This window comes from Lonchura striata, chromosome 4 (genome assembly GCF_050655825.1).
Source record: "Lonchura striata isolate lonStrDom1 chromosome 4, ASM5065582v1, whole genome shotgun sequence".
Taxonomy (NCBI): domain Eukaryota; kingdom Metazoa; phylum Chordata; class Aves; order Passeriformes; family Estrildidae; genus Lonchura; species Lonchura striata.
In genome coordinates, this window is record NC_140706.1 from 46,457,923 (window position 1) to 46,481,851 (window position 23,929).

The 23,929-nt window shown below is 41.2% G+C and overlaps 1 protein-coding gene across 1 annotated transcript in view; it reads left to right on the forward strand.

The window, feature by feature from the left end:
- The first annotated feature begins 3,247 nt into the window (after positions 1-3,247).
- COL25A1 (collagen type XXV alpha 1 chain) overlaps positions 3,248-23,929 on the forward strand; it is a 291,232-nt gene continuing 270,550 nt past the window's right edge. The window contains exons 1-2 of the mRNA XM_085578995.1: positions 3,248-3,790; positions 4,355-4,424. Of these exons, the coding sequence (XP_085435121.1) occupies positions 3,398-3,790; positions 4,355-4,424 (463 nt within the window). The 5' untranslated portion in view covers positions 3,248-3,397. The remainder of the gene's footprint in view (positions 3,791-4,354; positions 4,425-23,929) is intronic.

Genomic DNA, 23,929 nt, shown 5'->3' on the forward strand with positions numbered 1-23,929 from the left:
GGAGGGTATGGCTGCTTCAATGCTCTCGACTCAGGCAGACGTGACCGGAGATTTTTATAACAGGTAAAACATCTGTGTTACGTTCTTCGCCTACACAAACAACTCCTGTGCTAGATTTAATCACACGGTGCATAATTTAGCTTGCTGCTTGGATTCTGCAGTCCAATCCAGTCTGTTCTGGACCAGCCTTGCTGTGAAGTGGATAAATAATGCCTCCATCAGGAAAATCACTGTGGTTTTTCTTCAAGCAGAGGACACTGCTAATTTGCATTTTCAAAAACTCTGTTATCTATTTCTAGGTGAAAACACATGGGAAATAATTTTTCCTCTAACTCTGCCATAATCAAATATTTCAACAAACATTTAGCTTACATCTTTCCCAGAACCAAGGTTAGCAAATAGAAAAATGTAACTTTAAGCTGAGGCAATGAGGAAGACTGGTCTTTCTCCTCTCACTCTTCTTCATCATGTTCCCCTTGGTCTGAGGATATGTTTGAGCAGAACCATTAGCACATGAGCATAAGTCACATCTCTTTTCAGAGCTGAGACCAGGCAGGATTAGCATTTCTCCAGTTGTGTACAAGTATAGCTACCCATTGTGAGAAAGAGCAGGAAAACAATTTCTTGGATATTTTAGAGTTTTGCTTTCCCAGCTTGGGCTTTGCTTCTAGTTTGGCAGATTTTTCTATTTGTCCCAGACAGAAAAAAGAAAGTTTTTCCATCCTACCTCTTCAGAATAAGAAACATCTAGCATGGGATTGTTATTCAGTAGGAAAATGGCTTTGCACTGTGACCCATAGAAACATGGTAATCTGGCTCATTTGGCAACCTTTATGATGGCAAGTATGTTCAAATCTAATGTAATGAGGAACTTTCTGTCTCAGGCTAATACATTTCTGATGTAAATATGCCTTGTCCAAAATGAATGGATGGCATGATGCTGGGGCAGAAAGATGCTTGGGCAGAAAGATTGCATCATTTGGCCAAGCAAAACATCGAGCCAGGTCACACTCACCTATGGGTACGTGGTTGTCTGTGCCCCACGTGGAGCACTGCAGCAGCCAGAGGGTGTGTGTATGTGCCCTGAAAGAAGAGCTGATCCCAGGAGGAGATGCAGCCCTGGCCCAGATGAGCAGCACCCACTTAGGCACCACAAGTGAGGCAGTGCTGCTGTGAGGCAGCAGCGGGGTGCGGGCAGCCATCCCGCTCCCAGCGGCGCCCCGCTAACCCCTGCAGAAAACACCAGTCATATCCTGAGGGTTTGCAGGGTTACTTTGCTGGATGTCACCACGAGCAGGGGTGAGTAATGGTGCTGGCTACTCACAACAGGGGGTACTGTGAAGCGCTGGAGCTGGCGCCAATGGCTTCCAGCGCCTGTGTGCTGCCAGCCACTCGGAGGCAGCCTGGGCACTGCTCATACCATACTTGGGGAGCCCATGCTGAGCACCAAATAAGAGCATGTTGGTATTACTTATTTTCTGCTGTCAGTTTATTAATTCAAATACTATTTCAAGTTCTTATTGCCGACACATAGTCTGTGAGCAAGTCCTTGTTTTGAAAAGTGCAGTTGTTATTCACAACTTCTGACCACAAGGTATGTGCTGCTCGGTGGAATTTGTTTGTAAACTCTCTCTTGCAACTCTTAACTGTTTATTGTGAAGAAACTATCACCTAAGGCTATGTAATCACGATTTCTTGTCCCTGACTAGAGTACACAAAAGTTTTTGTTTAGAAAGAAGAGACAAATTATGAAGAATAAATGACTAGCTATTAACTTCTGGTACACTTCATTCAAAGTCTAAGTAATTAGACTGAAACCCACAGAGCTTTTTTGGATTCATGTCTTCATGGCAGTTGTGACTGCTTGAATACTTGGGAAACAATAGGTAATAAAACTGCACAAATATGATTCTATAAGGAAACTTGATTCACAGTATAAACCAACACTCTTTGTCTTGTCTGAGAAATACCATAGTTGGGACAAATCTGTTTTTCATCCCATATCTTGTAGGTAGTCAGTATTCACATAAGTAAGCTCCAAACAGGGTGAGGTGTGTGTTCGTTCAACATCTGGTCCTGCTTTGAGAAGTTTCTCTGATTCAAGAAGTACCGAAGTACCAAAATACCAAACACAAGAAATGTCACACAAAAGTGCTTTATAGGAGAAGCACTGTGGTAATGTAAAGGTGAGAACCAAACTACAGCAGGTCAATGCGGTATTTGGGCAGAATGAGGCAGACAGGAAAGGACTAGAAACCACCAAGCTTCCCATCAGGCCACACCTGCAATTCTTTGGATGTTGATGCTCCTCTTCTAGTCAACCAAAGCAGGCACAATGAAAACTTTCCAGTGTGTATGGAACAGTGAAGAGGCAACTTGATAAACAAACAAGCATTAAGAAAATTGGCTAGAATTAAATCTCCATACAACCGGAAGTTAGTGCAGGCTGCGGCTTTGGAAGTGACCCCTCACGTCGCCTGCCTGCGACGGTGAGTTACACACGTTTATCCTCCGCACTCTTAAAAAAAGCGGGACAACGGAGCACTCCCGTGCTTCATGCCCGCACCGTGGGCATGACAGCCCGGCCATCAACCGCCGTAAATTTACTCGGTGTTCCGGAGCTGCCCCGGCGCGCCCAGCCGCCTCTTGCAGCCCCCTCCCCGGCACCACCCGGCGTGGGAGCCCCTCCCGAGGCCTCTGCGACCCTCGCCCGCCTAATTTGTGAGTCTGATGTCCTGCACGCCGTGCACGTATTATGCAAAGAGAGTCCCCGGCGGCCCGCAGGCCGCCCCTCCGCCTAGGTGAATAAATGATGCCGATGAGGGCGGGGATGCGGGCGGCGGCTCCGCGGCTGACAGCGGGGCAGCGCGGGCTGCCTGCCGCCTGCGGGCTTCCCCGCCTGGCGCGGCGCGGCTGCTGGGCGCCGGCAGGCAGGTGGAGCGGAGCAACAAGTCCTCCGGCGGCGGGGAGGGGAGCGGGAGGCGGAGGGGGGCGCTTCCCGCCCCGCGCCTGAAAACCTCTCTGACAAGTGGCAAAGCGCTCGCAGAGCACGCTGCTCCCTCCGAAGGGCGGCTGGAAGCCGCGGGGGCACGCCTCGCACCCAGCCCCGCTGCCGGCTTGTGGCTCGTCGCCCCCGCCTCCCGCCGCCGCCTCTGCCGCGGGTGGGTCGCGACCCGCTGCCGGCGGTGCGCGGTGCGGTGCGGGCTGCGGAGCGCGCCGCCGCTTCGCCTTCGAGGTGTGAGCCGGCTGCGGTCTTTGCTTCTACTTACCGCGGTTTTTTTTTTTTTTTCCCTTCTTCTTTTTCTTTTAAAGAATTGTTTTGCCATTTCGTTATTTATTTTCTCCTACTTCGTTGCTGTTATTTTTGTTATCGTTGTTTTGTAAACTAATTGCCTCCATGGGGGGCGGAGGAAAGGAAATCAAAGCTGCCGCAGCTGAAGGGTGTGCGAGCACGCTGGGGAAGAGCCGAGGAGCCGCAGGACAGGATGGCAGCGGGAAGCCCGGCGGCAGCGGGAAGCCCGGCCTCGGGAAGCCCGGCTGCGGCGGGGACCGCTGCCCGCGCCGGGCCGGGCCGGTCGGCTCCGCGCTGGCCGCGCTCCTCTCGGCGCTGGCCGCGGCTTCCTGCGTCTACCTGGGGGTACGGACCAGCGACCTTCAGGCCAGGGTCGCGGCCATCGAAGGCGCTCGAGGGGGCTTCTCCGCCGCCGCCCCGGTCCCGCCGCTGCCCGGCTTTTCCTTGGAGCAGCTGAACGCGATGATGCAGGAGAAAGTGGAGCGACTTCTCGCCCAGGTGTGCGGGACGGGGGTGGCCGCCGCTGTGCGGTGTGCGTGTGGCGGGCATGGGGGATGCTCAGGGCGGAGGGCGGCCGAGGCCATGAGGAGGGTGGCCGGGGAGAGCTGCGCGGGTGGAGGGGGAAGCGGGGAAAGTGAGCCCGCAACCCCAAGGGTCGGCGGGGCCGGGGGAGGAGCGGGCTGGGGTCCCCCGGGCTGCTGGAGCGGCGGGATGGGGGTGGCGGGGACCCCTGCGTGCGCCGCCGCCGGGGCGCTCCTCTCATCTGTAACTTGCCGCCGTCCCTGCGCTTCTCCCCCGCGCGTGTGAGCGGGCAGAAAGACCGGGGTCACTTGCGGCGGGGCTGGGAGAGACCCAGAGGTGTCGGGCTTGGCGTTGTTGGTGTGGGGGTGGCGAGGTCACTGAGGCACCTTAGGCCGAGCTCCAGCAAAGAAGCCGCCGCTGGTTGCGCAGCCTCTGGCATAGCGGTAAATTCCAGCTTGCGGCCGCGGTCGGGAGCGCTGCCTGTGGCGGGCGAACTCGCTCGCCAAGTGCCCGCCCTCATGTTACTTCTCTCGCCCCCAGAAATCCTACGAGCACTTGGCAAAAATACGAGTAGCGAGAGAAGCGGCTCCAGAGTGCAGCTGTCCACCAGGTAACAGCCACAGCTTGGAAATCTCCTCTCAGAGGCTTGTAACTCTGGTCTGTTTGGTATCCCACGTTTTTGAAATACACCTAAATCAGGTCCAGGGGATGCCTCTTCAATCAACAGCTGTTCCTTGGGTACAAAAGCTGTAAAGCCCAGAATGACTGGTTTTCACTGTGGCCCTAGGTTGAAATTAATGCTAATAAAAGCCACTCATTAGGCTGGATGTTGCCAAACAAGGACACTTACAAAGACGTTAATGATCCACTCCAGCAGATGAAATATATTCCGTCTTAAATACAGTAGTACTGAATCAAGGTACTGTGTACTCAACTTGGGAAGTGGAGCAAAAGCCCCTAGCAAAAATATTGAACGATTTATAACCTGGATTGAAATAGGTGGAGGGTCTGTTGCAAGTTAGCAGTAATATATACATGAGCCTTTTACCATTTTGGATTTTCGTAGTCTTGGTGGAAAGCAGTTTCCATAGGAAGGAATTGCAGGTTTTTCCTACTGAAGGTTCAAAACTGTGTGTTTGTGCAACGAGGGAAATCACTTGACTTTGGAAATGGGCCCTTCTAATACTGCACAGTTGTTCGTGCATTCATGTTGAAATGTTTCTGTGGTCTTTGTGCTCATTTGTAATGATTTGATATCTGTCAATGTTGTTTTAGCTTTAGGAATTTTTTCTAACCTATATCCAAGTTCATCTAGCATCTTAGAAGTTAAGAAAATAATGCCAGTGTTTCACAGGGGGATGTAGGAGTGTCATCGTCCTCTGTGATAAGACACACTAGATGGAGAGGATGCTTTGGATATCCTCTCACTGTGTATGAAAAACCATCTCCTTTACAGGTGGAATATTGACTTTCAACAGGACTTAAGCTGATTATGCTTGCCAGCAAGATGTATGACAGTACTCGTATATGAGGAAGGAGCTTTCCTTGTTTAGGATATAATTCCTGCCAAACTCATTAGTCTGAAGGGACTGCTGAATCTCAGTGTTAAAGCTGCCTACAGTGGTTGGTACTCTTGTTTTTGTGATGATACAACTGAGGACAGAGTACTTACTTGCTGGTGTTGGAGTTGGCCACGGCTATCATGGGAAAGACAATATATGTGACTAGGACTTTTAAAAGAGTGCATAGAATTACTCAACTCCCAGTTAGTTTTGGTAAGGAATGCTGGTTTCCTCCTGTAGTATATATATGTTCCTTAAAGGCTGACGTAAGCCAACTGATCTTATTTTTTTCTGTTGCTTAACTGCAGTGAATTACAAGATGCAAGTTTGTGCACAGAAAAGAGAGTTACTCATCATGTTATTTGCAGTGATGCATTCTGTGAGCCTGAAATGATGTTTAATTTGATGCTAAGCTCTTTCCCTCTTTCTTCTTCCTTATTTAAATCCATCTGTTATCATATTTTCACTTACTGTTTTCGTACTAAAGGTCAATATCTACTTTTTTCATGGTTGGTGTTACATGCTGCTTTACTTCTTCACTACCACTAGAGCTCCACATTATACCAATTTTTATCTGACCTTTTTTCTTAAGTATGTGTTTTCAAATAGATAATGTGCAACAGAATGTTTCTCACATGCATTGTAAAAATCCTTGCTACATGAGAGTCAAAGCAATTTGGGGAACATGTTTGAGGGAACAAGTTTTATAAGACCAGGAAAACTTACATGAATCATTACAAAGTAAGAAAAAAATAAGTTGCAGAGAGGAGGGATTAGAAATGTGATATGGAGCTTTTCACCTCTTGGTAGCTGTTTCAATTTGGAAGCAAGTTTGTAGTGACTGAAAGATGTTGCCATGTGGTAGCCTCATTTTGCAGTTGATGCTCTCATGCTTGTTGCCAGTGGACAGGTGTCTACCTCAAAATGGAATCATCTTGGGAGCCTTGTCGGAGAGAGCAGGGGCTGAGTGGCACCACCACCTGAGGACAGGGCCTTCCTAACTGCAGGCATTAGGCAGAGCAGGAGGGGATAGAAAAAAATAAATTGTTGCTTCTTCATTTGGTTCTCTCTGTTAGAACTCCTTTTTGATGGGACAGGATGGGCTTTTGTTTTAATCCTTAATGTTGCTGTTACAAACAGTTATGTTCAAAAAGGTATTTGGTTTAATAGGAAAAGTATCATGGTACATCAGTGGTTTTTCTGTTGCCTGCTATTTGCAAAGCCAAAGAGTACATTGCTTCTCTCTCACGTGGTTCCCTTTTGCTTCTGTATTCTGTTCAACTTCTTAATTTCTTTCCATTTGTTTCTGTAATAATTAAATACATGTCTGTTAGAGATGACTTTGGAAGGCCTTCATGGTACAGTGGTGATTTTTGAAATGTTTCTATGCTGTCAGTAAAGGTCACTACTGAGTGGCCACCAGGACAGTTTCCATCACTCTTCTCTTTAAAGAGGAATAAAGATTATTTAAAAGTAGGTTCCATTGTTCTCTGCCAAAAGAAGTGAAGGAAATTCAATCTGCAGACAAGAGGGTGAGAACGTGGCCCCTGGTTCAGGATTAAAGTTATGCAACTGGCAGAGATGTGATTAGCTTGAGATTTTCATCCCCTTTTGCCTCTCTATGGTTGGAACCTTTTCATTCAAAGGGAAGTGGGTTTGAATGATTCAGATACCTATGGAAGCCAGCTTCACAAGCTCACAGCTTGCAGAACAGTCTACATGTCGCTCCTTTTAATTCAGTGGTAGCCTTGAATTTTATCCAGTGTGAAGAGTGATCACATTTCTCTTTAAAAACTCTATTTTCACTAAATGTGATTTTTCTTGATCTTTAGTTCTATTTTCTTATAAAGAAACGTGATGTGGGGTGATGTTAAGAGTCTTAGCTTTGACTCTGTGCAACTAAAACCAGATACCAAAGATTTTGTAAATATTTTAAAAATTACAATAGTAGCATTCTTTCTCTTAAAGCAGAGTAATAAAGTTTGAAAAGTAAATTTGTGCTGACATTCCTCTTAAATTACCTCAGCTCTAATAAGAGTGCCAGTGTAAATCTTGTGCTTTTAGCTGGTGCTGCAGTCACTGCTGGTAGTTGGCCTTTTGCACATAGGACTGGGAGGCAAATTGAGTGGCTGAAATAATTTTAAGCATAATAAATTAATTTTCATTTGCTAGGAGTATTTTTTATTTTAAGCTGATGTTTTTCTACTTTAAAAGATGAAGAGAAAATGTAGGTGTGTAGGTACTTATTTCATACTTCTAAATCTTCCTCTAAGTGGCTGTGGGAGCATAATCAGCCCTTATGAGGAACAGTCCAGCACCATGCTGGGTACTTCGTACTAAGTGCCAAGAATTACACAGTTGTGGGAAGAGTAACACATACAGAAAACACAGGGATACACCTCATTCAATAGAATTTTTTTTGTTTTTTTGTAGATTCTTTCAGATTTTCCTCATCCCAAAGTCATTCACATATGAATGTACTGGTAGACTTCAATGAAAATGGACATATGCTTATGTGTTTTAGTGATCTGATCCTTTATATATTGTAAGGGTCATGTTCTGACACTGCAGTTCTGTGCCATGATGTTTCATTGTGTAAGTGGTCTTCATAGCCTGCTCCTGGAGTCAGGTAGTGTTGACAGGAGTATGAATCAAAGTACAAGAAGTTCAAGCTTTCTCAGCAGGAAGGCTGGCAGATGATTATGTACAGTTCTATACATTCCTTTAGACCAGGAACCAGTTTTAGGAAGGAATTACATTTTTTTCCCATCTTCTATTTTTAGGAAAACATATATAGTGAATTTATTCCTTAAAGGAGCACATTTCTTTAGTTCTGCATTGATAAAGTATAAATTTCGTAAGAGATATCTTTAAATGTATAGCTATACAACACACTGTATATGAATGTTCACTATAACTTGCATATTAAGTTATGGGGTCTGTAGGTTTTTTTTTTTCTTCCCCAGAACATTAGCTGAATGAACTTCAATGCTGGATACCTGTCAAAGTTGGCTGGACATTTGATTTTGTTTTTCTTCAGTACCACAAGTAATATTTCTTTGTTTTTTCTTTTTCTTGTGTATTTCCCATCAGGAAGCATATGTTTTTCTTCCTCTTCTGACTTCAGGGCCTTCAAGGCTCTTTTGCTTTCTGTAGCTTTAAACTCTTCCCACGGACACTCTGATCATTCTTTCTTACCCAGCTATTTTGTGCTGTTTTTGTAATCATGCCATCTTGATTCTCTGCTCCAGTCCTAGAGAGCTTCATGGTTTGCCATTTGAAGTACCTCCAATTTCATGATGCAATTTGCTGCCATCAGGTTTGTTTCAGTGTAGTTGTATGTGTATAAACCTGTTCATTCAGGATGAAATGCCTTAAGTCAAGGGGTTTTTTTTGAGAGAATATAGAATACTAATTGGTTTTTTTTCTTAGTTACAGTAGTTCCAGTGCAAAAACTGTGTTCTACAGCTTCAGTTCTTCAGTGCGATGATGAATCTGCTAAATGTATTTTGATAACAGCATGGACAGCAAAAATCAGTGTATGTTTTGAGAGTCCCAATGCTATTTTTGTTGTCTTAAGCATCTAATGTTTGTTTTGACATACAATGCAAGACCAATTTAGGTGCTCTTTCTTATTTCCCTGGAGCATTTCAATTAGTGAGGCTGAAAGAATGGAGGAGAAAGCAACTTTCAGGATTAAAAGAATCATGAAATAGGTATCAGCAGGCTATTACTCTTCTAAGTTTTTTTTATTATGCTTACAGTGAAGCAGCCCTGGAAAGACTGAAGAGGTAAAGAAAGAAAAGAGGAGCTGACTTAAGTGTTTACCAGTAGCAAGACCTAAGAGAAAATGCAGATAGATTTACAAAGTATCCAGAGTGATTTTTTTCCTGTTACTGAAAATTTCAGTGTGTGCTATCTTAACCTAGCTCCCAGCACTACTTACTTCTGCCATCTCTGTATCATCTATTTGCTGAATGCAGTGCTCAGCTCTAATTTTGTAATTTTTCTGACAGGTCTCTGAGTCCCCCTTTCATACCTTCGATGGTTTGATATTTTTCATTTCAGTTCCTAGATCAAGATGCTTATTGATGTGCAGCAGCATGCGACCTTCTGGGTAGTCTGTCTTCTTTGGATGACTGCTTAAAGATACTGTTTCCTCCCAACAAAATAGCTAAATATATATCTTATTGGCTAAGGGGTGACCTTTTAATTCCCTTCCCTCTGGGCAAGGAAGTAGGGTGTGCAGCATGATGAATGAAACACAGTGTGGCTCAGAAGAGAGCTGATTGACAGCAGACTGCACCACATTTCTCTCTTTTGTAATATTACTGATCTCAGCAGTGCTGTAGCAAAGGTTGATTTGACTGCAAAAGTGTTATTAACAAAAGGTTTTTCTATGACTTGAGTTGAATACATTCAGACTTGTGCAATTATGTCAAACTAGGCATGTTAGAAGGAAGGCTTGTGTATCTGCACTAACTGTTCTTATAATGTATGGGGATAATATTATATATTACACGTATATTCTTATATGTGCTCTTCTTTGTTTGTGGCACTGATCCATCTCAAACTGCTAAAGTGTCAAAGCACTTAAAGTACTGTGAATGTTGCAGTGGGAGAAGGGGCTGTTAAAGCCCATTTCTGGAATAACGCTTGTAGTGTCTGTGGTGGTTGGGTTTTGGTTTTTCTTGTTGTCTTTCTTAAATTGGGAAATATATGCATCTGTTACCTCAAAGGGTCCCTAGAGCTCATATAACTGAGTTCTGTTTAGCTATACTTAATGCATTGTCCCTTTCCTTAAAGGTTAGTGAGTTCCTGGAAATGTACTGCGGGAGCAGCACTGATAGATAAACCTGCATTACAGCACTCCTTTCTCCCTCCCTTCTAAATTTACTGGCTGCAGCTCACCTGCCTGTGTTGTCTCTACTTAGCACAGTTAAAAACCAGCTACATCTGAAAACAGCATGACTGACAGAAGCTGTTTTTATAGGACCTTTTAGGTTACCAAATAGAATCATATAACTAATATATTCAAGTTAACCCACCTGGTGGAATCATCCATCACACTTCAATGCCTTGAGTCATGTTGCTAACTGCAGTCTCTTCAGGGAAGGCTGGTTGACAAAGAACACCTTTCCTCTTCATCATTTCAGCTGATTTCCTAAGTCAGCCTCAAAAAAGGAAATCTATCTGCTTGCTTAAAACTACAAATAAAGAAGTAAAAAGGCATAGAATAACACAGAGTGAGAGCAACACTTTTCTCTCAATACAGCTAAAGCTGCAGCTTGCAGTTAGAAGATACAACAATGAACACAATGCTGAAGGCTTGTTATTTGGAAATTTGTGGACTCTCATGTTTTTACAGGTTAGACTTACAGTAGAACAGAGCCTGCTTAAATTTGTCTGCTTGGGACTTTTAATGAGATTAAGTTAAGCAGAACCAGCTGTTTGTTAGAGCTTAATCAAAATAAATGTCAGGACAAATTTTCAGAACAGAGTGTCCTACTTGAAAGTGCAACTTTTTTATATCCCTTTTATGTAAATACAGCCTTTTTCCATCCCTGTAGATTTGAGCAACTTTAGAAGTGCTGGTTGGGTTGATACCCCAGGAGATCATCTGATGCTACTGGCCTCTGAAGGAAATGTATCTAGGTCATCATTGCCAAGTGTTTCCTTCCAGGTGGTTCACAAATCAAGTGTGTAGTCATTCATGGCTCAACAGGTTGTTTGATCTGTTATTAGTTTTGTGGATAAATGCTGCAGCCTCATGTAAATAAGTCTTAGCTAAAAATAAGAGCTTCTCTATAAATAGGTGAACACATAGTGCAAGAAATTACTAGTGCCTAGATGTGCCTTAACTAAAATAATCTACTACTGAAATATTTCCATAGACTACCTAGTTTTTAGCAGGCAGACTACAATTTCCTCATTTGTGAAGCAAACCACTTGTTCCATCTGTTGTGTTGATGAAGAAAACCTGATCATTGTGCTCTCCTTAAAACATCTATCAGAATATGTTAGAAGACAGTCTTGTCTGTGATGTACACTGTAAGACTGATTGTGTCTGCTCCTCCCCTTTTCTTTAGTGGAGTTGGAGTTGTACTGAAATTGTTTCTTGTTTATCTTTGCAGATGCATGTTTATAGAAGGAGGCATTTACATGTAGTTGTGACTTTTGCATGCATGTTTGCATGTAACTGTTTCTTCTTGTGCTGGGAAAGCTTTGAAACAAATGATGGTGGTGATGCCTTTTAAACTTTTGGAAGAATTATGAAGTTACTGCACAACTATCTAAATTTTTTTTGCTAAATAGAAATATGTTCTTATAATTAACAAAGATAGCAGGACAGCCATTTGCAACGCAAAGAAACAATAATTGGAATGAAGAGTGTAATAACAGAGGTGATAAAACTGGGATATTACTTTTTATTTTAGAATCTTCTGAAAAGTAGTACAATAATTTCAGTGACTTCTGCTTAGACATGCTCAACCAAGAAGCAATGCAGATTGTAAGCAATAAATATTCTACCCTGCACTGTCTTTAAAATTGGTTGGGCAGTTGACAAATATGAAGAAAGTCTAGATTTTATTTAATAAGGTCATAGATGAAGGTCTGTAAAAATCAGTGCCTTTAGGTTAGTTAGCCATTAGAATTATTTTAGTTGGGTTATGCATGAACATAATCTTGTAATTCATATATTGGGTAAGTATATTAGAAATCTTTGAATGATTTGTGTATTTTTTTAGCTGCTTAGAAATTAAAATAGGGGTTTGGGGAACATGACTTGCAAATTTTTTTCATAGATGTTTACCTTTGCTGATGTATTTTGGTTGGGATTACAGAGGAGAGTGGATCTCAGAGTAACACATTCTTGAGGAGGCTGTAAAGAAGACTGCATATGAAATAATGACAGACTCTTAATGAGTCTCTCTAAGTAGCTTCCCCTGCCCTTCTGTGGCTCTTCTAGAAGCTCAGCTGAGGAAGTATTGAAGAGAAGGGTGTCAAATGATCTTCTCTTTGAACCTTGGTCCTCCTTTTAACGCAGGACTGTGTACCAGTATTCAGCATATGATGGTTTTGGTAGTTTGTCACACTCTGTCCTGGCTTGGACACACAGTGGGCTGCCTGCTAAGTCACAGTGCCACAGGGTACAGCACAGCTCACCTTAGCAAGGCAAACCTGCATGGAAACAGGTGGCTGATCCTCTGCTTTCTGCTGACTGAAATAACAGGCTCGTGCCAGGTACAGCTTCAGTCTCTTGGTTCCTGGGATGTGCTTCCTCTGATCAGCAAAGATTTGTCAGAGCCAAGTGTTTTCCTTGTCTCCTTTTCTTTGTGTTTTTGTGTGTTCTGTTCTTTAACAAGAAGTTCATGAACTTGGCACTTTCTACCCTTTTAAATAGTTTTAGTACTCTTAGGAGTCAGGGTTGTAAAGTAAAAGTTGTAAATGTAATGGAAGAAAGACTGTAGAAAGTAAGACTTAAAACTGTAGTTTTAAGACCTTTGCTATTTTACCATTTGTAGTTTATGCCATTTTAAGAATACTCACCCACATTTATTTTCCTCCCATTGGAGTATTTTTAATATTCCTTCTCTGAATACACAGAAAAAAAATCATACAATAAGTATATGTTAAAGATTTAGGTTATGAATTAGGTTTCTTTGATAAGTATAGTCTCTTTGTCAGAACACTGTGCTTAATTAAGGTTATGCTGGAAAACTGCTATTTAAAAGACTTTTATAAAATTGAAGGTGGGCAGGAGTGAGGCCTGTGTTTGAGGAACACACAAGAAATTTTGAAAACAGGAAATTATATTGAAAATTGGAGACCAAAATATCTTATCAGAGGTGTGGCTGCCATTACAGTGGTGACAGATTTGTGTATCTGAAAGCAGAACAGCATCCTGTAACTTGAAGGATACTAACTGAACTCTCTAAAAATATATTTATGGTTAAGGTCATAGCTGGCTACAAAGGTCTTGCTTGTGCTGGTAGTACTAGTTTTGTTGCTAGGAAATGATGTGGGGCTTCTTATCTATCAGTGCCTCAGCTGGATGATGGTAGGGTCCTCACAGAGGACTTCAGTGCTGAAAGTCAAAGTGTATACCTCTTAAATTGAAGCATTTCCTTCAGCTGGAACCTCCAATAATCTCTTACGAATATGAGAACCAGCTGCTTGAAGGCACTTCTCTTCCTCCCCACCCTGTACCCTTAGTCTCATAGTAAGCTCCTGTTCAGATTCCTTTGATCTTAGAGGAAGCCTTGATACCTGAGCATAGGGGTATGGCCACAGGGGATTAAAAGGATAAACTCCATAGCCTGTGTATTAATATTTTCTTCTCCAGTCACAGAACTTACATCCAGATGATGCCCAATGGCATTGCTGTGACAAATACTGTTCGATGTTGGCCGGACAGTCTCTGTACAATCAACTCTTCTGGTGCTTTTTATCAAATGCTCCTTCCATTTTTTCAGTCCCACTGCTGATCTACAGGTTACTGTCAGTTGAAGGGAGACACATGTTGAGAGTTATCACTTCAGTTTGACATAGAGGTGATTAATGTACTATTTATCTCATTCCCTTCACCTTTCAGACAGGATAGCCTTTTCAGTAAAAATACTTTCTGGCTACTAATTTGGTCACTGTAGAAGGAAATGTGCTGTGTGCGCACAGGCTCGAGTGTAGACCAAAGTGGGGTCATTGTTAAGGTGATCCTTATGGCAGTGGTGAGCTTGAACTCAGCTTTTATTTGTTCTCTGTCCTAGTGGATGCTTGATAGTTGTTTGTGTCAGCTAATAATAAGCTGCTCAGGAAATGGCTTTAGTTGGCACTTAAAAATGCAGTGTAATCACAGAAATGGACCATGATGTGTGCTGTAGCTATCTATGTGTGTTTATGAAGACATCTCTGTTCGGTGAGGATCATCTTGAATATATTTCCCAAGTGGTTCCTGGGAGTAGGCAGACTGAATACTGATGAATCAGAGAGAGAGAAAAACGCAGTGGTATGGCATCAGGTTCAAATGAACCAGTGCTTAGACAGCCATTGTCAATAGTTACTTAGAGTTGGTGCCTTTGTAGGGATGACACCCATGTTTGTAGAAGGCTGGAGAGGTTTCTCTGTGTAAAGATGAAGGGTTTTTCCAATGCAGCAAGCATGTAAACACACTGTATTTCTCTAATGTAGGGAGACTAATCTTAAGAGAAATTAGTATTAAAGTCTGACCGTTGTGGATTTCACTTTAGGACAGCTCTGTGTAATTCCTTAATTTGAATTCCATGCTGAGCCATGTCCTAATATCTGGTAGAAGGACTTTACTTAACACATTCAATTAAGAGGCTGCACATAAACTGTTACAGTGGCCAATTAAAAAGAAGTGTGAGCCTTGAAAACTGAAGCACCAACAATAATAGAGAAATAGAGCAATACTGAAATCCACACTTTATCTCTTAAAATTGGTTTGCTGCTACAAGATGGTATTTTATGTATTTCAAACAATTACAGTCCACTTTAGGATAATAAGGAGAAATTAATCTGTTTTCAATGTGTAGTATAACAACTGGAACACTCTGGAAAAAAAGCTCTTTCACAGTGAGTCTAAAGCAATGCACCTTAGAAGAAATAGTGTGCTTAGTGAATTAAAGCAGGGAAAATTAAGTAGCTGTTCTGTATTGTGACTATATTCCTGTACAGGACTGTTAGGGTGGGATAGAAGTCTTTGCATTTGAGAGTTCTTCTTGCATCTGTAAAATATTATGGATGTAAATACATTAACAAAAGTGTTCAAATTACAAAGTATTCATACATTTGAATAAAGTTACTGCCTACAGGAGCAGAAGTTTGTCTCAAATACATTCCTTGCCTCTGCTTTCTAATTTTTGTAATCAGCTCTCTGCTCCATTTTGATCCATTTGACAGGACATAATCAGCTGGAGTCATCTTGTGAACACAGTTGTAAAAACAAACTTGTGACTATAGAAACCTTCTGGGAACTTTTTTGGAGTACGGTTTTATTTCAAAACAACCCATCCCTGCAGATTCTCTTTAATTGAATGGGTAGGCAATGTCAGCTCAAATCACCTATAGACAGAAGTAGCTGCTTCTGCTACCACAATTTCTGATATCCAAACAGCATTTTAGTTTCTTCCAAAGGTCGGTGAAAAGAGGCTTTTAACTAAAACTCTGACTGACAATAATCAGACCTGATATGGGCATGTACATTACTTCAGGCACATTAATAATCCCAAAGATTTTAACTAAAATCATTAGTTACTCTGGAATCTGAGAGTGAAGTGTGGCCTCAGTGTTGTTTTTTTTTTTCTTTTAATTTTTATTTTATTTTATTTTATTTTTTTTTTGCCTTTGGCTCTTTGGGAATGCTTGTTTATGTATGCAGCCATTGCCATGTACTTTAGCCTTGATATATAATAATTTTCCATGATACAAATACTATTTTTTATTCATTTGCCATTCATTTTATTGTTTAGTCTTTTCAGTCTCTGAGCAAGAACATTATGTCTGTATCTATTTCTTGGAATACTGAACTAGTTTTGTAATACTGTAAGAATTCTGGCTGCACTTGGAGACAATCTGAATAGTAAAAATTACTAAACTTATCTTCATGGAGAAATGACGCATTCTCGCATCTTAATTCATAGTTCACAGACCAAGGAGTGTTGTTCTGAGGATTGTTTATTGCTTAAAGTGATTAGATAAAACCACTAAAAATTGTACAGAAATGTTCAGAACTTCAGTTTTGAGGGATAGGAAAGAAAGATCACTATATACAGCTGGACCTTCATTTTAGTTTACTTACCAACATGACTGAAGTCTGCATATGCATGTATGTTTCTGTTCAAATAGATTTTCATACTTGCATGAGAGGCGATTCCCTCTGTTCGAGGCAGCCTGTTCTTTTAACTCAGTGAACTAGATCTCCCATTCTCCATTCTCCATTTTCATGCTATGCTTGAAAAATCATTATTTGCTTAATGCAAAAGTTCCTTTTTTTTTAAGCTGAACAAGCTAAGTGACATCAACAGCTCCTTATAAAGGTTACCCTTGAACCTTTTCACTGTTCTGTCCGGAGGACACTCATATTCTGGTGTCCTGCTGAGGTGGCCCAAGCTGCACACAGTCCCCGAGATGAGGCCACAGCAGTGCAGTGTTGAGTGAGGCAGTTGGTAGCCAGGTGCCTGGTTTGTTTATAGAGATAATGGAGAAGAATTAAGGACTGACACAGTCCTAAGAGAAAAAAATAATGAAAAAAATCTTCTAATGTTTTTCTGTGGTTATCTAGAGGTTATCTCAGTGCATACTGCACACTCAGTCTGAGCAGTGGATGACAGCAGGGTATGTTGTAGTGTAATCTGCTAAAAGGCTCCTCAAAGCGTAGCAAATGCAAGTCCTGTCAAGAAGGAATAAAAAGGGACATCTGTGGGGAGTCATGTCTGAAGCACATCCAGAATGTGTACTCTTCTAAGATGTCCAGATGTAGTGGCTAAAGGGACAGATCACCTGGGGACTTAGACAGTGGTACAAGGTGGGTAAGTGTCCCTTATTTATGGTGTGTCTCCTAGATGATGTTTATAGTCAGGTAGCCATGGCATGTTCTCAGGTTCTGGAAAGTGGTGAGAAGGGAGAGTGCATAGCCTGGTGTTGTCCTGGCAGAGGGTGCTGACAGGCTGTGTGGTGCTGACAAGGGATTTATAGGAAGATGAAGGCTAGTGGGAGCTAGAAGTAAGGTATTCTCTAAGCAAGGCACTGATTGTAACTCCAATTCTGCATCACCCTTCCGGTCTGGCAGCAGGACTACAGGGGCAACAGCATGAAAATAGTGCATGTGCTGGCTTCCTCTTGGTGAGACCAGTGTTCCTTGAAACCCATAGGAACTATCACACTCTGTATTATCTCTGTTGAAACATTTAGATGGTTAAGACCTATTGTCTGTAGTAGAAGTTAATGTTGGGGTCCTAAAGGCACACAGATTGACTTGGATAATTTCAAAAGCTGTTAATCACCCCTTCTTGCTTCATCATGTTGCTGTGAGTGCTTTCTCTCTTTAATTTCCTGCTATGTGTAGGGCAGGAAAGACAGCAGCTAGGGCCTGACCTCTGATTCCTCCTATGGATTGCTCTTTTGCTACAAGCAACCTTTAATTATACTCCCAGTGTTTTCTTTCCCAGACATGTTGTTTGTGTTAGCAACCCAATGGCCACATATTGACATGAGTAATTTTCCTAAAAATGCTGCAAAATACAAATAACTACTGATGTACTGACCGGCAGCAGCCAGTTAATGTTAATTTGCATTAATTAAATATTTCTGTGTTTGTCTTGTGGGACTTGACAGAACAGAGGGGTGGGTATGATACTATTATGTTGCTATTAATCATGCTTTGTGATGAACTGTAATTTTTAACTTGGACAGTTACCAGTAGTAGCACTTGGATAGGGACTAATGCAGCCAAAATTTTTCTGATCCTTTCAGAAAATTCCTGCAGGCTCTAAAAAGCCTTTATCTTTCAAGTGAAAGTGAAAAGCTGTCCTTTATCTTTCAAATGAAGACGGCTATCCCCTCAAATAGGCGTTTCCAGCAATACGGTTTAAGGGCCAATGAAGGCAAGGAAAAAGTGAGATTGCTTGGGCACCTGATAAAGAGGGCACAGAGGGATACTCAGACCTCTCCACTGCACTGTGTTCAGACACACTGATCAGTTTGTTAGTCTGTGATTTGTCAGTTCAAGTCTAAACCCTAGGAAACTGCTGAGTAAAAGTGGCTCAAGCACAGCTTTGGTGACGTGGAGCCATTGGTTTGAAGTCTGCAGAGAATCTGTTGTGACCTGTGAGGAGAGGTTCATGGAGCCCTTTTTATGAATGATGAATTTTCAAAGTATTTCCAGCATTAGCTGTATTGCTCTCTCTCAGTGTGTACTACAGAATGGTCACAATTTAGGATTTGAAAAGATTATGACAAATTAAAACTTAGTTACATGCCAAGTTTCTTTTTCCTTTTGCCTTCTGTCAGGGGAGCTATAACAAATAGCAGCTACCAACTCTAAAGACCCAAATATTCCACCCAGCAAAGCTACAAGTGCTGTAGCAAAGCTACAGGTTTTTTCCTTCTGTTGTGAGGTCATGTGGATTATACCATAGCAGCAGCAGCACTTGTGTGAGGTTTCAGGGCTGCTTCATGATGGGAGCATCCACTTGCCATAGGCACTAGCAAGGGGGCATTTGCTTGTTGCTACTTTACTTTCACCTGCTTTGTTGAGAGAATGGCTGCTCTTTCCTGAAGTGAAATAGGGCTCTTAGTAAAACAACAATTTAATGAAGAATGACGTTGTATAAATGTATACCTTCTAAATAACTGGTCCCCACTTTCTTTCTGAAATACAACCAGAAGGAAGACTAGAATCAGTAGTTCCAAATACCAGATGTTTGTGTTTTGGTAAAATACAATTTTTTAAAAATTGTGTTGTCAAATGATTGAACTGAATAAAATGACATTTTTTTTCCAGAGAGAAAGTTAATTACATACTCTTTGATTAGCACAGAAGGGATATAAACTAATTTTCCTAAACATGCTGCAAGATACAAGTATGAATGGACTGACCAGCAGCAGGCAGTTCATATTTATTTGCATTCATTATATATGCTGTATTTTACATTTCAATTACTTTTCAATTGTGTACAAAATACGATCTTAGGACATTGATCTTTCCAGAGTCTAAAAATGCTTCTTGGCTTAACTATGGGGAGAAAGAATTGATTACCTATTTTAATGTCAGTTGAGAGCAGTTTCAAAACAGTGAGATGGAAGTCAGTAGTATTTTATGCCAACATGACATACAAGGTAGTGTGAATTTCTTCTTTAGCACAAGTGGAACATCTGTTATTGGGATCAATGACAATATTTAATAATAACGCATTAATATCACTTCTATTTGCCCATTCAATATCTGCAGCAAGAGTAAGTGTAAATACAAATCTTACTGGTTTGCTTGGTTTTCAACTGCTGAACACATTAAATGAAAATAATTATTAAAAATGTTTTCCGAAGGGATGAACTATAGGAACAAAGTGTACTTAAAAGTGTTTATAGATAAAATATCTTTCTAACCTGTATTCATATTTAGTGTATTTTTCAGTGATTATTGTTAAAAAACTTGGAATTTGGGTAAGGATATATGATTGTATATTATAGATAAACCAATTGTTTTTCTTTAAAAATATCACTGAACAGACTATCAGTGGAATTTTTTTTAAACAGAAGAAGAACTAAGAAAATTCTTATACTTTTGGAAGTTACAGAACTCATAAAAAATTTGGAACTTGAAAAATCTTAGAACCTTACTTGCCAAGAAAGGTGATTGAAAACCACAGAAAATATGTCTGTGAGCAAATACCTCTCCTGACATGAAACTTTAAGAAAAGCTTAAACAAACCAAAACCAAAAAAGCCCCCATTTTTACTAGAAAGCTTTTCATTAAAAATTTGATAAATGGCTGAGTGAAACAAGAGATTGGCTATAGGCAAAAAAGCATCCCCCAGTGCTGTACAGCATTCCTAGATGCTTGTGGTCTTACAGGATATCAAGGGAGTGGAGGCATGGAGTGCTCAGTTTTATACTGTTTTCTTCTAGCCTTTTTACAGGAATAATTGACCTTCTTACCCAAGTGTGTCCTCATAAGTTGCAAAGAAAAACAGTTACTTGCAGCTAACTTTTTGAAATTTTATCTTATTTATGGAATCAAAAGTGGTTTTTCTCTGGAGGCTTGATCTCTTATTACTTGATTTGGTAGAAATATTTAAATTTCACTTGAATGAGAACTCGATAAAGTTTCAGTACTTCATATGGTGAAGTAATTTACAGGGTTATATACTGTGGTCTTTGAAAAATACTGGCCTCTATTTATTGGTGTCTTTTGCTTTTTGTTGTTGGGCTGACAAATCCAGTGTTAAGGAATTGCAGATTTAGTGGTTGGCAATGGAGTACTACCCATACTGAAATACTTAATTTTCAATGGTTACAAATCTGCTTTGCACAGTGTACAAGTTCTGGGTTGTTACTGGGTTGGATTTACAGTACACTGCACTTTCTCTAAGCCCCTTACACTACCACTGCATTTAGTAACTTAATATAGCTCTGTGCCTTGTTCTTCCTGATAGACCTGTGGTACTACAGGTTCTATGGCACTACTTGTTCGACTGACCTTAATTTTGAATTAACAAATGTATTTGCTTAAGACAGTGTAGTTTAGAGATATGAGAAAAAAGTGACTTGGAGAAAGTGGATTCTTTGTTTTCCATACGTGTGTTTTATTTGCAGGTGAGAGGCTTTTTTATGTCTACTTGGCAGTGTTGCAACTCATGCTAACAAGTGGAAAACAAAGTTGTGTTCAATGTAGTTCCCTCCTCCCTGCCTCTCACCAGGAATCACTTTCGGTAATAACATTTCTGAGGTAGTTCTGATGAACCAGGAGGCAGAACAAGCCATTTGCACTTTTGCTGTTTATTTGGTTTCTAGGGGGATTCTTCTTTGCATGTAGAGATGATTGTTGAGATGTATATGTAGGCAGGAAAGAAAGCCTTGGTTAATAAAGTGAGACATTTCTAAGTTACTTTCTTGTTTTCCATTAAAATAATGATTGGGCTGCAATTTCTAAGATGAAGGTGCAAGTTCCCTGAAGAGAGGTGTATTGCTGTTGGCTGGATGTGTTAATAGGGTAGGTATTACATATATATAAGGTGTTAGGTGCTTAGCTACTTATTTGCCTGTGCAGTCCTACAAATATACTGGCACACTCCTGTCCATGTATACATGCTTATAGCCCTTTTATTTTCCTTTTTGGATTCAAGGATTTAGGTTAGCACTTAAATCTCCAGTTGTTGCATTCAAATTTCTGGGGTTTGTAGTCAATCCCAAGGTAAGCATAAGTTTTGTGTTCTCCTATTCTGAGAAATGACAGACAGCATGTGGGAGGATGGATTGTAGGAGAATAGAGATAGTGCTGAAGGTAATCTTACCCCTGAGGAGTTGTAGCTGTACTAATTACCAAAGAGTAGAAATAGCCTTGCCTTTAATAGGGCACAGCTGTGTCCAGTAAGGATGGGTTAAAGGGTGGTTTAGCTGGTTGAGAGGAGAGCTGGAGTCAGTTGGCTGTGCTGCTGCAAGGAGCAAGGGTCGGGAGTTCATGTTAGGGACAGGAAGGATCAGGCAGTTGTGATAGGGACAGGTAGAGGTCAGCCAGCTCTGTGGAAGAACGAGAAAAGGAGTCAGTGTTGTGAAAGCTGCCCATGAGAACTCAGAGAGAAGGTATGAAAGTCTTACAGTAAGGTAATAAACTAATGGTGACCGTCAGTTCCCATCCACTGTCAATTGTACTAAGCACCGACGCCAGCAATTGGCGGCCCATGTGGAGATTAGTTCTGACAACAGCCTGCATGTATATTAAAACAGGCTGTCTGTGTGAAATGGTTCTTTCTCTCAGTAATGTATCATTTGCAGAATTTTGTCCAATTCTGGGAAGCATTTAAATGCAAACATGGCTCCAGTGAGGAGAGTCCAAGCACAGCTACCCCAGCCATCAGAAGAAAAGAGACCTTCTAGAGGGGTTTAGGTTAGAAGGATGCAAATGTTTAATTGAGGGGAGAAACAAAAAAAAAAAAAAGGAAGCTAAGTGGTGTAGTTACTTCTTGTTCCCTCTGCTGAAGGCAGTTCCACTGTAAGCACTGGAACTGATTTTATTTGATGGCTATAGCATCTCTATCACAAAATGTCTTCAAGACATGTAAGTATCTGTTAGGAGTGGTATCAATAACTTTTGCCTTGATAGCAACAGTCTAGTTGATCTTTGGAAATTACTTCCAGTTTTGCTTCTCAGTTTTTCAGATCTTTAACACCCTGTAAGTTAAATATGGTTTCATTGTTTCTGGTAGATAATATTGCTTTTTCAGTTCTCTTTCATAGATGCTGCTTTTTAGAACCCCAGGATTTTTTCACTGCCATCTTTACACTTGAATTCAATTTAAAAGCTAGGCTGCCTGTAGATGTAGATGATATTAGAAATGTATATTTCACCCCCTCAACCCCCATTCAGAAAGGAGAAAACTTAAAAGCCAGGGCTGAGTATGGCTTGTCTATGAGACAATGGCAGCACTCTCATTTCCAGTTCTCTCTTGTTCCACAGAATGGTAATATTGAAACATTTCAGTCAGATGATTCTATTTCAAGAAATTCACAGCCTTTAAAGTTGAGGGGTAATTTTCTAAATCGCCAAGATAAAATTAAACTCTGCTGTTAACTCAGTTTGTTGGAGAGGGAAGTGCTTTTTGAGCATATATTTGTTTTAGTAACATTGAAATTAAAGTTTTATAGACCTGCTTGCCAGTGTTGGGTTTCTTTGTATTTGGCCTGCATGTGAGACTTTCTGGATAAGAATTTTTACTTTGGTTTCAGTGGGGCTGTGTGGTTCTTCAGTGGTAGTTTTCATGTAAGTCAAGCACTTATGGCTGTAGTAAGTACTTGGTTGGTGGACAGTCAAGTTAGAAAAGCAAACGTGCCACAGGGATAGATCAGTAAGTTAATTTTCATAGTGTTTCCTCTACTGTGCTGTTGGTGACTCAATATGCCACAGTGGTGTTTAGAGCAGTTGCATAAAGTTGTGGGGTTTTGTGTGTTTTGTTTTATTGCTGTTTTTTTTTTTTTTTTTTGTGGTGTGTGTTGAAATCGTGATCACTGATACAGCAGATGTAGTTCTGTTTCTAAAATAAGCTGTAAAGTATATTAATGAGGATGGAATATACCTCTCTAAACCCTCAGTACTTCCAAAAACATGAGGAAATGTGTTAGGGGGAGCACTTGGGCGAGTTGTCCGTTTTACATACATATAGAACCTGGAATGGGTGTGCTTTCTGTATTCCTTTAGTCCTCTTTCCACACAAGCCTTTACCTGCTTCTTTCTGCACAAATTATTTTACTTCAGTGGGAAGTTTCCTGCAAGATTTAACAGGCTCGGAGTCTGGTGTGTTTTTCCTCCTTTCTCCCCACATCTTCCTTACACCTTTAAAATTTGGCATGGCTAGCTGACTGCCAGAGTGGTGGATGAATGCTCCTTAGGTTCAGAAAAACCACGGGCCTCACAGCAAGGAGAGCCTCTATTTAGTTTGAGTCATAGTTTGATCAAACTTGGTGCTTTCAGAGCTTTTTAAGAAAAAAAGCTTGCAGTCAGAAACATGGTACTGTTGGCATAGTTTCTGTATATATGAGGTGGCAGCAGTGATTAAACAAACAGGACTTTAAAGTGTGGCTGGATTCTAAAAACTGACTTGTAAATTAATGCCTTCACTGACTGTTTGCTCCGTATGTGTATGGAGACATGAAGTATAATAGACACAAGAGACAAAACCACGATTATTCCTAGCCCTGTCAGCAGTAAACTGGCTACTGTTTCTCCCTAAGCATCATCAGAATTGTTGTATGATCCTTACTCGTGCTAACCCTCATGAGCTTGTGTAGCAGAGGGCTCTGCTAATTAAAGAACTGATAT